Raw genomic sequence first — 16,394 nt, 5'->3', positions numbered from 1 at the left:
TATATTCTAGCTTTAATTTTGAAAGACAGCCATCTCTCCGGTTAAATTTTATCCCAAATAACTCTTTTAAAGGACAAAAAGAAAAAGAAAATGAAGGAAAAAGGAATGCAAGGACAGTGGGCACAACCTTTATATGAACAAACCTCCTTAAGGCATTACATGTAAAGGGAAAATTGTTTCTTTTGCAGTCTTAGCAAAATGGATATGCATCAGGAATATTATATCACCATTCTCCCATTGGGCATGTTAACCTGTTTGAGATGAACCTCTTGAGGCAGGAGATGATACTTAATATTAAGAGTCTCAAAAATCTTCTTCAATTCAAAGACAAGCTCTGATCTACGAGCGCTCTTTTCGCCATAGTTTTGATGGTTCATGGTGTGCTGAACACAAAGAACCAGCTTCATCTTGTCCATATTCTCAATCTCCTTGAATATCACAGTGTGTTTTGGACTCCAATACTTTGGCTTGCTCTCAATATACCTGCATTCAAGTTAAGTTAAAGGTTAATTGTTTTACTTCATTAATCTTTATCCAAATAAGAATTGTTTTACTTCATTAATCTTTATCCAAATAAGAATTATCGAGCTCAGTAGCTTCAGTAGCTTCAGTTCCTTAGTACTTGAGTTAGACATTTCACAATAGAATCTTGGTATAGCTATTTGGGTTCATACGCTGGTGAGATTAGCTCTGTGTTCTGAGTAATTAAAGATTTTGAAGTTCCTTAACTATATCTAACAATAAAAGTTAAAACTCTATGAATATATAAACATAGCTGCAAACTTTGAATGTTGATACTAACAATTGTATAGCTTTCTTGAGAGCATTGATATCTTCAGCAGGAGTTGAGACATCAATGGTGAAATCAACAGTGTCTCCCATGTCAGGACTTCTTCTGAAGTTGCTGATAGGCTTCGTAATAAGAACAGAATTAGGGTAGTATATCTTCTCCATGTCATATCTTAAGAAGACAGTTGTTAAAATGTTCATCTCTTCCACAATCATCTGCACCAAACCCCCCCAAAACATCATATTTGGGAAGAAAAATATTAAAAGTTTAATATCTATCCTTGCCTTGTTTGTCAAGAAAACTCCTTACCTGAACATCATCAATGACACAACGATCACCAACATCGAAAGGGTGCATAACGAACACAAAAATGATGGATTCGAAGATGGTTTTGCAGGTATTTTGGAACATGAATCCAACAAGTAGCAACTGAGATGTGACAACAAAGACAACCTTAATTGTGGCAACCCCCATTACGAGAAGGGAAACCACAATTATAATGACACTAACAATTGCACTGGCTAATCTGTGAAGCTGTTGCACTGCAGTTTTGGTATCGTTCAAGGAATGAGCCAAGGCTTTACGCTCCACATATGCATGTACCTGGCAAAGTGCAACTCACCATACTCTAATTAATCACAATTTGAAACAAACTAATATAATTATGATTAATTGCATGTATCTCATATAATAATTATGTTGTTAGCCAGGCACGATGTTTTAATTTCGTATATAACAATGATTAAATGAAAACTTAAAACCGAAACCAATTGATAAAATTGAAATTGAAATCTATAAGTTAATGGGACAACTTAAGTTATTTTAGGCAAAACCATTAGGGTTTTAGGACCACCAGGTTTCAAATCTATATAAGAGGAGGGTAAAGCAAGCAAAATTCAATGCATTATGCATTCAATATTATTACTAGTTAGGTTAAAAAGTTAATACGATGACATTGACATAAAGCTAGAAATAGAACGTTGATTATTCTTACCACCCAATTTCTGAAGGAAGATTTTGAGATCTTCCCAGTCTCGAGGGCTCCTTCAAAGAGAGGAACTATGGTATGCACTTCCTCACTAATCAAGAACCTCAGTAGGTCTTCCTCTTCTATATACCTACCATCGTAAAGAAGACACCAAAGAAATCAAATGGAGAAGTTACAAAAGAGGGAAAAAAGATGATTCCAATATGAAAAAGAGAACAATTGTCCAACCTAAATTTCATTTACTCTTACCATTTGAGTTAAATCCAAACGGCATCATCAATTATGTTATACTTTCATATTACTGACATTTATTCATTATAAAGATATAATATGTTAGTGGGATTGATATTTGTGTAAGCTTTTAGCTTGAACCGAAGGGAGCCCAAGCATCAGCATTCATGTGGTCCTGTTGTGGCAACCTGCCATAAAAGCTAGGTCTTTAAGATGGTGATAGCAGCAATAAGTCTGGGCAGTGGATAGGTCGAATATCCCTTCAATACCTTAGAAGAAAGTTGATTCCAGGACCACTTTTTGGGTTCCACGCAAATGTTTTGTCATGACTGATAAAAAATTAGTGTACTTTTTACGTTGTTTGTAACATTAAAGACAATCAAACCAATTCCTAATTAGAGACAGGAATACACCCACAAATCGATTATTGGCACTAATTATGAATTCCCGACCTTATGTTAGAATTCTGTAGATTATCACAATATTGGGAGGAACTGTCTAGAAGATCTTCTACATCTTTTCAAGATCCACTCCAATGTAACATGGACCAATTGGTGATCAGTGTGTCCACTATACCTATTTGCGCACTTTCTCTGCACCACATCTGATTGCTTTGAGCCATTCATTTTATTTGTTTATTTATTTATTCTATAAGAACAACTCATGACTTGCATATAATTGAGCTGGCCTAGCCATACTTGGAATTGTCTCTAAATTAACTTGTAGGCTAGAATGTCAATAAACTAATGGAACATTTTAGAGTAAAAATAATTTTAATGAATAACTGTTGAGTCTATGTATAAAATAGAAGATAATGATAATCTCCTTCTTTAATCCAAAATCATCAGAAAAGAACTACAAGAACATGGCAGGGACAGTAAGCTCGGAGAGAATTGATAGCTCTATATATATCATCTATATATTGAAAATGGACAAGTCCAACTTGGCAAGGAATACTAATTAAAATAAAAAGAAAGTCATGTTTGACATGAAGAATGCAAGTGGGAAAGTAATATTTCCATGTTTGGCATGATTATGTATATGCCTGGACCCTATCATAAAAAATTGTTTATATCGACCAAGAGGAGTGGGTTGGATCATGTTTATGATCACCATTTGAGTGCAACAAACAACGATGGCGACAGACAGACATGAATAAATTCGAGTAGTTCATAATGACTGGAATATTTTACTTGCATGTGACAAAATAATTAGAGTTGGGAACATATATTTCATGTTGCATGAATGCTTATGAGCAACCACTTAATTAGCAGCCTGTCAAAAATGCAACTCGGAAACTTTGGATCGTAACCAGGATATGAGTTGACAGATTGATAAGTTACTTGAATTCGATCCATCTATTAAATTTGATCATGAAGATGTGAAGTGAAATCGCGAGGATAATTTGATGGCTGACGACAGACTTAACTTGCTAGTTACTAGATTCTAATTAATATGATCTTCATCAGTTATAATTTATTTCATTGCTATGAGGAATTAGGTACAGATTAATCCAAAAAAATAATTAAACTAAAAAATTTGTCAAGGAGGGGGACAGAAGAGAGACTTACTTGGCCCCAGGCTTGGCTACATTCTTGAAAATCTTCTGAGCGCATGTCCGAGCCTCCCACTCACTGTTAATCTCCGACTCCCCAGCCCCGAAATCATCGACCGTCCTCGAAATCGTCGACAACCCTGATGACTTGACGTAGTTCACCAACCTCTTAACATTCCATGCACTAGCCCTACTTTCCAAACTGAGCTTCCTCAGCTTCTCCATGTCGATCCTTCTCGACCCCTTCTTCGACAACGTTCTCACCGTGCCTCCGCCGCCTTCCCTCAGCCTCGCGGGCATAGTTCTAGAGTGCCTCAGCCCTCGTTTTCGAGGCAATTCCCTCTCAGCTTCGTCTAAAGGAGGCCCTGATAGTGCATCGAGGATGTAATGATGGAAAACGCTCTCTTTCATGCGATCAAAGAAGGTTGCTACGTGAAAAGACGAAGCTAGAACCTTGACCAGGACGATCTTTAGTAACCATATCGTGGCTCCGATTAGAACAGCTATAAGGCCAAGGAATGCCTTTTTTACCACAATGTTTTGCTTGTGAATATCAGGGAACATGATCATCCAACATATAAGAACTAAGCCTAACCAAGCACAATTTTGAAAGCTTTTCCGTAATCCATAAACGAAATATAAAACCTTTTCCCGAAGCATGAAATTTCGTTCTATGAGGAAAACCAGGAACCCCACAACCCAAGCTGAGACCAAACGTCCACAAAACAAAACCATGATCATCAGACACCATTTCCATAGCTCTAAACCCCAGGTAAGTTGGTGTTTGAGAGATTGAAGAGTTAGAGAACAGATTAAGCAAGTCATGATAATGACAAAGAAAAAGAACTCAATTAAGGCTCTTTTGTTGATCTTTCTTTTCCTTCTTCTTCCTCTAAACTTGGCTTGTTTAGTATCTCCATTACCATCTTCATCATCTTCTCCTTCGTTTCCGAACCACTCGTCATCGGAGTCCGTGGACGAGGTGTCATCATGAGGGTATAAAGGTTTGTTGTCTTCGGATTCATGGATGGTTTTGGGAGTTAGAGGGTAGGTGTTTTCAGCAAAACGAGCTTTTGGTTTGGAGAAGTTGAGACGGCGAAGAGTTTTGGCTTTTGCAGGGGACTGTGACACTGGATCAGTAAGGTTATTATCTACCGCTTGAGGTGGCGATTCTTTGTGTTCTAAGTTTGGTTCATTCATGGAGAGGACTACTTGATCTGAATTGGGTTTCTGTTTGTTTTGGCTTTGAGCCTCCATGAAAGCTCTGACAAAGGTAACCAACGAGAGGGAAAAAACGATGATAGAGAAGAGAAAGGAGCTCTATGGACTGCTTCAATTTTTTCTCACAAAGCAAACAATGAGAGTGAGATAGAGAAAGAGAGAGTTGAAGGGAGGGAGTGAGTGAGTGAGTGAGTGAGTGAATGAATGAAGGAGAAAGAGATTTGGTACAAGAAATGTTTAAAGGTGGAAACGTAATGATTGAGGGCATTAACTAGAAGCAAACAAAGGATGAGAAGGAAGCCTTTTGAATTTTGGGATACTTCCTTTTTATTCCAATTGAAAAGATGTTACAGAAACAATTTTGTTGGAAGCAATTATCACGTGCGTTATCTTTGTACCATAATCTGTCATAATGCCAGAGCAAATTACTTTAGTAATTGGATTGATTACCCACTAAGTGGGGGTAATATTTTGCTATTTCTTTTGTAAGCAGTGGGGGTAATATTTTGTTATTTCTTTTGTAAGCAGTGGAGGTAATTGTCACAATTAGGTGTTGCTCTATAATTGATTACATTAAATATTTATTTGGTCAACTAAATCAATGGAAATTGATGACATTTGACACAAAGCTAAAATAAAAAAAAGCAGTGAGTGGCTATGTCCTATGTCCTAGCAAGAATAAGCTTCAGCAAAGTTGTTGCCCTAAAGGACAAAGACAAGACACAAAGCATGGCTTCGAAATAAACCTTAAACCAAATCTTCTACAATGGACTTAAACCAAAATTAATCTACTTAGCTGGCTTGGCCCACAGCCACCGAAAATAGATCAGGTTGTCATGAACAGCTAATCCTAATGGCAGAAAAAGAAATGATTATAAAAATAAAAAGCATCCGAGCATTTAGTTACATACATGTAGGCTCAAATCCCCCTTTGCCAAATCAAGAAATAGAACTACTAAGAAAGCATTCCTCATAAATCTCTTCCAAAGATGAAAATCAAGCAGTGTGAATCTAAACTCATGGGTGGATTTACTTTTACAGGTGTTCAGCTGTTAGATCCAAAAGCAATACATCATGCCGTAAGATACCCTGGAAGATGGTCCAGGACCCTGTTAAAAAGTTTGAATAAAACAACTCAATGCTTGATCAAGATTCAAAATAAAGATAGCATTCAGACAAAACCAACCCGGACACAGCCGCAATCATTGCATTGGGTCCAAAGAAGGTTGAAGAAACAAGGACGTGCTTGCACTCACAGAGAATAAAAATGTGGAGACAGAAGATACAGTGAATGAAAAATTGTTGCTATTACTGTCAGTCATTATGTAAAGACACAATTGTTCTACAGAATCAATGGCCCAACTCACGCTCAAATCCGCCAGCTTACATCGCTTAATAGTCGAAGGTACCCTTAACACCCTCAAGGCTCTCTCCTAATGATAACCTGCAAAAAATATTGAATAAAGATGATTCAAGTGAACAAGTTGTAGGTACCCTTCCAGAATGTTATGATAAAATTATATTTAAAAAAGAAAGAAAGAAAGACAAACACCAACATGACTAAACATCAAAGAAGGCCATTCAGCTGAAGAGGATGATCTCCAGCTCAGAATAATCACTGAACATGGTATATAATGATTGAAAGATGTACAATTAACATGCCTAGGCTTAACCAAGGTTCTTTTGCATTTATCCTCAATCACTACATGACTAGAACAAGCTTCTAGAGTAAAAAGTTCGACCACAATTATGTTAGTTGAGACACCAACATAGGCATTTTTATAAAGTGAACAGAAAAGAGAAAATGTACTTAAAAGTGGTTTGATATCCCAACAGAACTAGTGTCCAAAACCGAGCAAGAAAAGACACGAGGAAATTGCTCAAAGTATTATAGCCACTTTTCTCACTCTGCAGGTGAACAGCCTAACTGTGTAAATTTTTATTGGCCTTTCCATAAATGCAAGAGGAAAACATGATTTTCTGACACCCATACTTTACACATCATTAGAAAGAGTCATCAATAATGCAAAAAACGATGTCAACCAGATAAAAAAAGGCAACATCTCACCATATACTTCCAAACGAAGAAGCAGCAAAAGTATGCCTAGCGACCAAGATTTCACACACGCTCAAGGGTAGTCAATCCTTGTCAGTAACTTATTTGTTTACTATATTAAGTTAGGCATGAATCACACAACTAGTTTATAAAGCAGAAGTAAACGGAAGAAACAAGTCAATCAATGCCCAGCAAAAGCATGAAGATGATAACTCTATCTTAACTTTGTTCCCAACAAATTTTTTGTTGATTGCCCCAGTGTCTAGATCCAACTGTCCCATCTACATGGATCGAAAATGTATTTCCGCCTTCATTTAATTGCATTGGATGATATCAACCAAATAAGCCAGACCAACATCTCAAATAAGAAACCTAAGCCCCCAAAAAAGGGTACTACTTCAAAACTCAAAAGTTATATAATTAGACCCAATATATAGTATTAAGCACAAGGGAGAAATAATCCTGTCAATAAACCAGTTCTCTTTCATTCCATATACTAAAATTTATGTCAAGGAAAAAAAATTAAGGAGAAGAGAAACATAATATCACAGTATGTTTTCTTAATGTCACAAAGCTGTAACTATCTACTGGCTTAGGCGCATGCTACAGATAATTCCATAAAGAGATGGGTGGTTTCCTTCTCTAAACTAAAGAACTATAAGTTCCGTAAGTTTCAATAGGAACACAGTGTGAGAGCTTGGCAACCAAAAATGGGGATTCTCTGGTTGAAGAATTAAGCCTTGTTAATCATCCATCATCTTCTCTAGGAACCATGTCTAATACACTTGAGAAATTTTATCAATCAGTCAAAAACGAAAAAAGGGAAAAGAAATTATATCAAGGGGTGTTGCTAGGAGTTATTCACTAACTTGTCTCCAAGCCCCAAAAGTCATCCTCAAGCATCCAAAATTAATATGCTCCTCCTGAAAGTTCATATCATCCTATATGTAACATTTTTACACTCCTTTCTCACTAGATAAGAATTACTGAAGCTCGTCAAATAACCACCAACACCAAAACCATCTCAAGAAAAATGCAGGCAAGACTCGAGACATAGGCACTTTGGCCACAATTGAGAGGGAGCCACTCCATAAAAAGATCTTCCATTGTAAGCCAAACTAATGAACAGAAAAGACACTAACAATTTGTAGAAGGTCTACCCACACTCCCTTTAAAAAAATTGAAAAATGATCAACTGTCACTACAAGTACTCTAGTGATCCAGTGTGGTCACTGGCACAGAAGTAGGATGTATGATGTTAGAAACTGTCAAAATTAATATAAACAAGCAAGGTGTGGATGAGACAGCATGGACCTGCAAGCTTTCTTTTCCCGCATTGCTGTGACGCTCGAATGAGGAAAGCTAGGATCTTGAGAAAGCGAGGGGGAAAAAGACTCAGAAATGGTATAACTAATTTATTGCTATTACTTGCATCTCTCACATGTAAATTGGAGGTGCACTTCCTCACTTAAGGTTTTTTATGGAAGTAGAAAAGGAATACTTGATGAACTTAAAATAAGGCCAGTTATATAGCAACCAAAAATGAGTTGATGATATGCTGCCAAGTTATAAGGGCAAATCAGTATATGTATGTCCAATGCTTAACATCATTTGGTCCAAAGATGCAGAAGTCACTCACCAAAGAAACTGTGCTAAGTTGCAACTACAGCCTAAACTAAAGGACAGGGTTACAAGATATATCTGCACTAGACCCTAGAGTTTGTGTGTATGTGTGTACATATTCTTTAAAGGCTAGATACTGCTGCAATCACACAAATACTTCTATTACCACAACCAAACAACATCTATGAACCTTGTCAGGCAGGAGTGGGTGAGGACAACAGCACCCATCAACATCAAGGCACCCCAAATGGCCCAGATTGGAAAGAAAGGCTGAATCGAAGATGATGAGCGTTTGAATCAAGCAACAATTTGTCTGCATCAACCTCGAATATGATAAAGAGCAGGCATAAAGGATAGCATACAAAGAGGCTCAGCTCTAAACAACCCATGACAAAATCCATGTTGCAGCAATAAGTAAGTTCTGATGAAAATGCATCTTCCAAGTGAAGGACTTTTGAGTTTGTTTCCCATTCACAAAGACTAAGCAAACTTGAGTGTCAAGACTTAGCTGCATTTAGTTGAAACAGGTGGTCACTGAACAGCCCTATAATAAAAGCCACCCGTAACCAGATTCTTAACCTCCTTTCTTAAAAACTTATGTCATGAAGATCATGTGATGATGATTACAACAGCTTAGGTTTCCAACAGGATATTGTCTCATGACTCGCAATAGAAATTTCAAAATGGCTCTTTTACCTGATAAGTATCATTTGTGTTTGAGTCTACATGTCCTCAACAAGGGCCACCCTTTACATTAAGTACAATAGATATATCTCAAGCTAATTTATCGACTCTCCATGGTGGCCTGGTCTGTCATACCTTCACCATGCAGATTCCTCCACCAAGGCATTTGCTTCTATATGCACTCCATTGTTTTCTATATTCTCATTAGATTTCTAATCAACCCAAATTCTTCTTCACAATAATAGAAATCCACGAAAATACTAGTATTCACACCTCTGTGTAATATACTCCACATGGCGTACTTATGTTAGGATTCAAACAATCATATTCTGTTCATTCTCTTTTACTAGAACAGCTGGCTTAATCCCCAATAATCAATCTTGTTCAAGCAATTTACCAGAATACTTATTCAATTCCAAGAGATTAAGAGAGGTATAGAGCAACAATTAGCATAGACCTAGCCCAGAATACTACTACTCAGAGGAGAAAAAAAATCCAAATGAGGGGTAAGATGAAAATATAGGAAAATCTGAGATGCATCACGCTCCAAACTCCCACTTGTTATAAGTTATGTTTAATAACAGCATGATTATTGCACAATATCAAGCAGAAAAGACATAATGAATACATAAAAGATGTCAAACTTACTTATACATACAGTACTTGAACTCTTGGCTCCTTATAAAATCTTTCTCTCCTTCTTCAAGCTACAATATGAAAAATCCAAAAGGAAGAAACCGTTAAACCTTACAATAGGAACAGATGTAACAGAGTACCACAGCAAAGAAGGATTTTACATACCGGATCACTTTCATATATAAGCTCATAACAAGCCGGAGAAAGGCACTTCAAAGCACAATTCTCCTTTGCTATTGATGAAGACTTACATTGCTCACCCCACAATCCACTGATTCCATCATCAAACAGAAAAAAAAAATATAATAGCCGGACCAAGAGATATTAAAAAAAAAAGTTTCTACTTGAAAATTATTTTATCTTATTAATTAGAACCAAAACCCCAATTTTGTTATACATTCATCTTCTTTACTAAAAAAAAAAATTAAAAAACCATTGCCAGTCCCTCTCAAGGAAAATTGTGGGAAAGAAACAAAAAGTTGAATTAAGAGAAAGATTTCAAAACTGAAATAAAATCGATTGAAATAGTAAATATAGATAACTGTAGCTAGGATATAATCAAATATTAAGCAAAAACATGAAAAACCCATATTTATTTCAATCCAAATAACCAGAAATTCAAGCTAATGGAAGAAAAACAGCGAATATAAAAGAAAAGTAAAGAGAGACAAAAAGGAGAAAACAGAAAAAAACCCACCTCTCAATATCAGCATAGCATTCACTCTTCTTTTTCTTAGTCTCAGAATCCTGAAAATTATCATTTAAAATGAAATACCCAAGTAAGGAAACAAAACACAACAAAAGAAAAAGCTAATATTAGCAGGAAAAAAGAAACTGGAAACGTAAGAAACAAAAGAAAGAGATATTGGCATGTACTGTGATTGGATTGCGAGATTTGGCCAGGGCTGAAGGAAGGAAATTTGATGAAGATAATAAAATTAATAATAAAAGAATGTTAAGCACAGGAAGATTAGACTTATTCGACATTGATCTTCTTCCCTTTTTTTTTCTTTTTCTTTGTACTTCTCAAGTTTAATTAAGGTTTTTACAAGCTGAGGAACCAGGATGGTGACTCTATAGTGAATAATTTAAGTTAACAGGAAGTGTTTGTCGGAGTAGAATGTTGAACACTTTAAATACCGTTGGCAGCGGTTGAATCTAACCAACATGAAGGTGGGTGGGCCTAATCGCACAACCTAGCCGAACTGTGCCTCCACACACAGTGCCATGCAATTTGGGTCCATTCGGCCCCAAAGCACCGCATTGCCCTAAGCCCATTGCCTTGGCACTGTATTATGTTATTCATGAACATATTTGTTATCGACTTCTATCCTATATTTAACTAAGTAGTTATAGGTCTTTATTTTATTCTTTTTATTATTTTCAATAAATAATTGAATTGTTAAATAAATATTTTCCTCTCATCTATTTTTTTTCCTCTCTTCAATTTTGTATGGCTAGATCATTTAAATAAGAATCTAAGCATACTATTACCCTTCAATCACCTGATTTTAAAGGAAATGATGGAACTTAAAAGGTTTTAATTAGTAAGTAATTACACATAAGCATATAAATGAAAGTAAGACTAGCTTGCAATACTATCAAAATACCCACCAAGTTTATGTATTTATATATTTTGTTCAATTTAATCCATATACTCAAAATCAAAGTAATTTAGTTCCTTCATTTTAGATGTTGTTCAATTTAGTCACTTCTTCTAACAGCATCCAATTTTGTAGTTACGTGACATTGACATGACACATTTTGATGATGTGGCACCAAAATGATAATGTGACATGCCACGTGGCACTGAAGTGACGACGAGATAATATCATATAGCATTAAATATGATGATGTGACACTAACATGGTGACATGTCGGTACCACATGACAGATTAAAAAATTTTTAAAAAAAATTATATCACATCATAAAGATTAATTTTTTTTTGAAAAATACAAATATTTAAATAGATGATAGATATACTTATTAATATGTCAGATATTTAAATGTAAAAGATTTATGGTGTTAAAATATATATATATATATATATTTCCTTACTTGATTATTTAATTCTAGAATATGTATATTAATTTATCTTTTTCGTAAAATTTAAGTTTGAATTCTTCTTCTATAAATTTTTTTTTTAAAAAATTGTATACCTAAAGCCAAATTTAAATGAATAACTTACATTATGTTGGAATAAAATAATATAAAAAAATTAAATAAATTCTTTTTTTTCTTCTTTTCATTAGAGTATACAAATTTAAAATTTATTTGACTTAGTTTTTAACATGAGATGAACTCAAATTAGCAAAATAGATTGATTTAGTTTTTTCTTTTAAAAAATGAAAAAGGAGATATAGAGTTAGCGATTATAAAAGTAATTTTTTATTTTGATTTACTTAATTTGGATATGACAAATCTCTTATTACACGTATAGAATTTGAGCTACTCTATCCCTTCAATTTTTTATTTTGTTTAATATTTCAGGTTATATTTTTTAGGCTGAAATTTCTTAAATTAAACTGCATTTATGGTTGATAGAGTTAAATATAATTGTAAATATTTGTATAATTTTATTTTGTATTTACAAAATTTTTGTAGATCCAAATTAATAATTTAAATTTAAATTTAGTAAAATTTAATTATGGTATTTGAACTTAAATAAAATCATTTTATAAGAAACTTTTAGTAAATTTATATAAAAGTTAAATTGGGTAAGGGTTGAATAATTTCAAAAGAATGAGTATTTGCAAATTGTGAAAATTGTAACTAAATCAATTTATTTTTTTAATTTGAGTTCATCTCAAATTAAAAACTAGGTCAAACAAATTTTAAATTTTATATTATTATAAATAGAAGAAAAAAATTTATTTAGTCTTTTTATATTATTTTATTCTAATATAATGCAAATTATTCATCTAAATTTGACTTTAGGTATGAAATTTTTTTCGAAATTCTTTTTATAGAAGGAAGAATTCAAACTTAATTTCTATAAAGATGATAAATTAATATACATGTTTTAGAATCAAATAATCAAGTAAGAAAATATTTTATATATTTTTTAACACCATAAATCTTTTACACTTAAATATTTGATTTATTAATTAATATATGTATCATCTACATAAATATTTATATTTTTTAAATATTTTTTCAATTTAGTCCCTCAACATCTCAATTTTGTTTAATTTAATTCATGTATTATATATTTTTATTTAATTTAATCTCTATGATGTGGTACAAAATTTTTTTGAAATTTTTTTTATCTACTACATGACATTGATACGTTAGCATTGCCGTATCATCACGTTGGTGCCACGTGGTATACCACATCATTATAGTGATGCAACATCATCAAAATGTGCCACGTTAATATTGGGATCATCATTTTTAAAGCAAAATTAGATGCTCATAGAGAGAATGATTAAATTGAAGTAATTTTCAAAATAAAGAGATTAAATTATTTCAATTTTGAGTATAAAAATTAAATTGAACAACATGCATGATTACAAAGATTTAATAGATATTTTGAGGCATGAGAGAGATTTCGAATTTGTTGGACTTCAACAATAATGCCATACATAATTACTTATTTGCATCTATCACTACATGCAATGATGCAAACGGCATCTGGGAAATTTATTCAACTTATTATAAATGATTTTGGCATTATTCAGTAGCATCTGAACAAATTTAACAAGGGTGAAAGCAAAGACAAGTAGCACCATCTTGACACATCCCATTTCCATTTGGTGGGAAATTTCTCTGGCACGAGCTGTTGCATATAGCATCCTTGCAATTTGGAAGACCAAATGGTACAGCACATACTTTCCCTGGATCTTGGGCCATCACCTCAATTCCTGTGCATGCAATAGTATATATTACATTAAATAGATTTATTCAACAGCGTTTAAACAATATCTATACATTGCGCTACAAAATTATTATAATATTTTCATAGTTAGAATAATATCTACTCGAATAAAATATCATGAAAGGATCATATCATATGATTCATATGCAAGACATATTTACCAACAGTGAAGAGGAGAGTTAGAATGAAGATAGCCGAAACATGTTGACTTATCATGGCTGTTATTCTTCCTTTTTCTTTTTCTTCTTCTTCTTCTGTTATTTGTTGTGTATTTGAAACCTATTATCTCTTGCATTTATATATAGCACAATTTGGTGTTAATTGGTAAGAGAGAAGCAATTTTTATCCCTTAGATTTAGACCTTGTCAAAGAAGGAATAGTAATAACCTCTAAATCTCAATTCTTTGTGCTTACCAAACTTAACTGAAGCCAACACATTTTTGTTACTCATCGTTTCCCAATTAATTTCCTCTAGAATTCGAATTAATTTCTTCAAACAAACTTATTGTTTAAAATTCATTTTAATTGCAATTAAAAATGGTCAAAAGAAAATTGAAATTAAAAATCAAAATTGATAAATTGATAAAATCATTGAAAAAAAAATGGAAAACAGATTGTAGATTGGTTAAAGGCATGCACATTGGTGGTACAATGAAAATAAACCTAAAGCAACGGGTGTTAAGAAATAGAAAAGAAGAAAAAATTTTAATGTTGATTGTAAGTATTTAAATGACCCAATATAATACAAAAATCTTAGCATAAATTATTTTTAGGCATTTGATTTCAAATTTCAATAAACAAAAAGAATCTTGATAAAACTCATGATTTTATTCTAGGAATAGAAAATAAATGTTATATTATGATTCATACAAAGCATATTTATGAACATAACAAACTTGAAAATTGGGTAGATTACTTGGCTTTAGCAATTAATTGTCAAGATATGTTGCCATTTTAAAAAGTGGTAAATTTAAGAGACAATGAATGCTTTGCTCCTACCTACCCCAAATTTGTGCTATAAATGCCAAAGTTTATGTGATGGAAATAAATCACGAGTTTGACTCAATTTTAGAATCGCAAGAAAAAAATTAAGTCATGAAAAATTTACAAATTTCAACTATCTTTATTTTTGTTCTTTTCTTCGCTGTTGGTGAATATTATATCTTTAAATTTATTTATTCATCGATCTTAATTTGAAATCTTTGACTTTAAATTAATATTTAAATAATTAAATTTAGTTCAAATTTAATTATGCATTAATCTGGTTCAGTGAATACAGGAAATATGGTAATGGCGCAAGATCAAGGAACAGCATGTGTCAACGTGATTCTACTTGTGTTTGCTTCCACCCTTGCTAACTTTGTTTTTCAGTTTCTTTTGCTTTTGGCTATGGCCTAAACTAGTGCAACTCAACAATGCCAAAATCCTTTCACACTCAAATAAAATCATCTTCTTGATTTGCATAGAGGTTCTCAAAATTGAACTAATATGCATTATATTATAATATTACCTAGTTGGTAAAAGAGATGTTCAACATTATTCATATATTTTATTAGTTTAATGTGCTCTCAATAGTTTATCATTGTTTTTTATTTTGATCTTTAATTTTAATTATTCATCTTCATATTTGTTATTGACTTGTATCTTATAATTAATTAGGTTGTTATACCTCTTTGTTTTGTACTTTTTATTTACGATAAATAATTTAATTGTTAAATAAATATTTTTTCACACATATTTTATATAAAATTGTCAAAAATCAAATTAATTACTCGCTATTTTTTTTTGCTGCCATTGTTTTTATGATTAGGTCATTTCAAAACTTTGTAAACGATCCGTAATAAAATATTCTTCTTCTTTTCTCTTTCCTCTCAATTCGTTTTTGTATGGTTGGATCATTTAAACAAGAATTTAAGTGTACTATTTTCTTGCAGTCACCTAATTAGAAAAAAAAAAGAAAAAAATAAAGCACCTCCATTAGTAAGATTCCATTTTTTGTTTTAAAAGTATAAAAATATCCATGAAATAGCATGGTTTGAAATGATCCGACCAAACCCATTGAATAATTGCACATAAACATATAAATGAAAGTAATACTAGCTTGCCATACAAATGAGAGAGATCTTGATTTTATTGGACTTCAATAATACATATATAATTATTTATTTGCATCAGCCACTATTTGCAATGATGCAAACAAGATCTCGAAAATTTATTCGACTTATGATAAATGATCTTGACAAGTAGCACCACCTTAAATTATTCAATTGCATGTGAACAAATTTAGCAAGGGTGGAAGCAAAGACAAGTAGCACCACCTTGACGCATCCCATTTCCTTTTGGTGGGAATTTTCTCTGGCACAAGCTGTTGCACGTAGCATCCTTACAATTTGGAAGACCAAATAGTACAGCACATACTTTTCCTTGATCTTGTGCCTTCACCTCTTTTCCTGTGTATGCAATAAACTGTATTGAATAAATTTGCTCAACAATGTTTAACAATATGCATTCATTCAGGGGAGGAGTTAGCCAAATTTTAATGGGGGCCCAAATATAAAAGAATAAAGATTAAAAATTTTAAAAACTAATATATTAAATTCAATCAACAATAAAAATATTGATAATAGAAATATGAAATTAAATATAAAATTATAATTTGCAAAATCTAAATAGTAAAAAATGATATATAAGATTAATAATTTTTTCTTATATAATTAGAATTATATAAATAC

General features: G+C 32.9%; 2 protein-coding genes across 2 annotated transcripts; both read right to left on the bottom strand.

Annotated features, from left to right (window-relative positions):
* On the bottom strand, positions 1–4,991 carry LOC110415264 (mechanosensitive ion channel protein 10-like). The gene is made up of 5 exons (XM_021426860.2): positions 3,581–4,991; positions 1,785–1,908; positions 1,100–1,393; positions 803–1,005; positions 1–483 (listed from the first exon to the last, which is right to left on the bottom strand). The coding sequence occupies exons 1-5, from the start codon at positions 4,819–4,821 to the stop codon at positions 219–221; spliced, it is 2,127 nt and encodes a 708-aa protein (XP_021282535.1). The 5' UTR covers positions 4,822–4,991; the 3' UTR covers positions 1–218.
* Positions 4,992–5,905: 914 nt separating this feature from the next.
* Positions 5,906–10,886, bottom strand: LOC110415193 (uncharacterized). Its single transcript, XM_021426762.1, has 5 exons — positions 10,661–10,886; positions 10,482–10,531; positions 9,950–10,055; positions 9,797–9,855; positions 5,906–6,229 (listed from the first exon to the last, which is right to left on the bottom strand). Exons 1-5 carry the CDS (start codon positions 10,769–10,771, stop codon positions 6,178–6,180), a joined length of 378 nt encoding a protein of 125 aa, XP_021282437.1. The 5' UTR covers positions 10,772–10,886; the 3' UTR covers positions 5,906–6,177.
* Between the last annotated feature and the right edge of the window lie 5,508 nt (positions 10,887–16,394).

The sequence above is a fragment of the Theobroma umbraticum genome, unplaced genomic scaffold, assembly GCF_002168275.2.
Source record: "Theobroma umbraticum cultivar Fairchild unplaced genomic scaffold, ASM216827v3 scaffold_147.0, whole genome shotgun sequence".
Classification (NCBI taxonomy): Eukaryota; Viridiplantae; Streptophyta; class Magnoliopsida; order Malvales; family Malvaceae; genus Theobroma; species Theobroma umbraticum.
The sequence above is the reverse complement of the archived record's forward strand: the minus strand, read 5'-3'. Positions and strand labels throughout refer to the sequence as shown.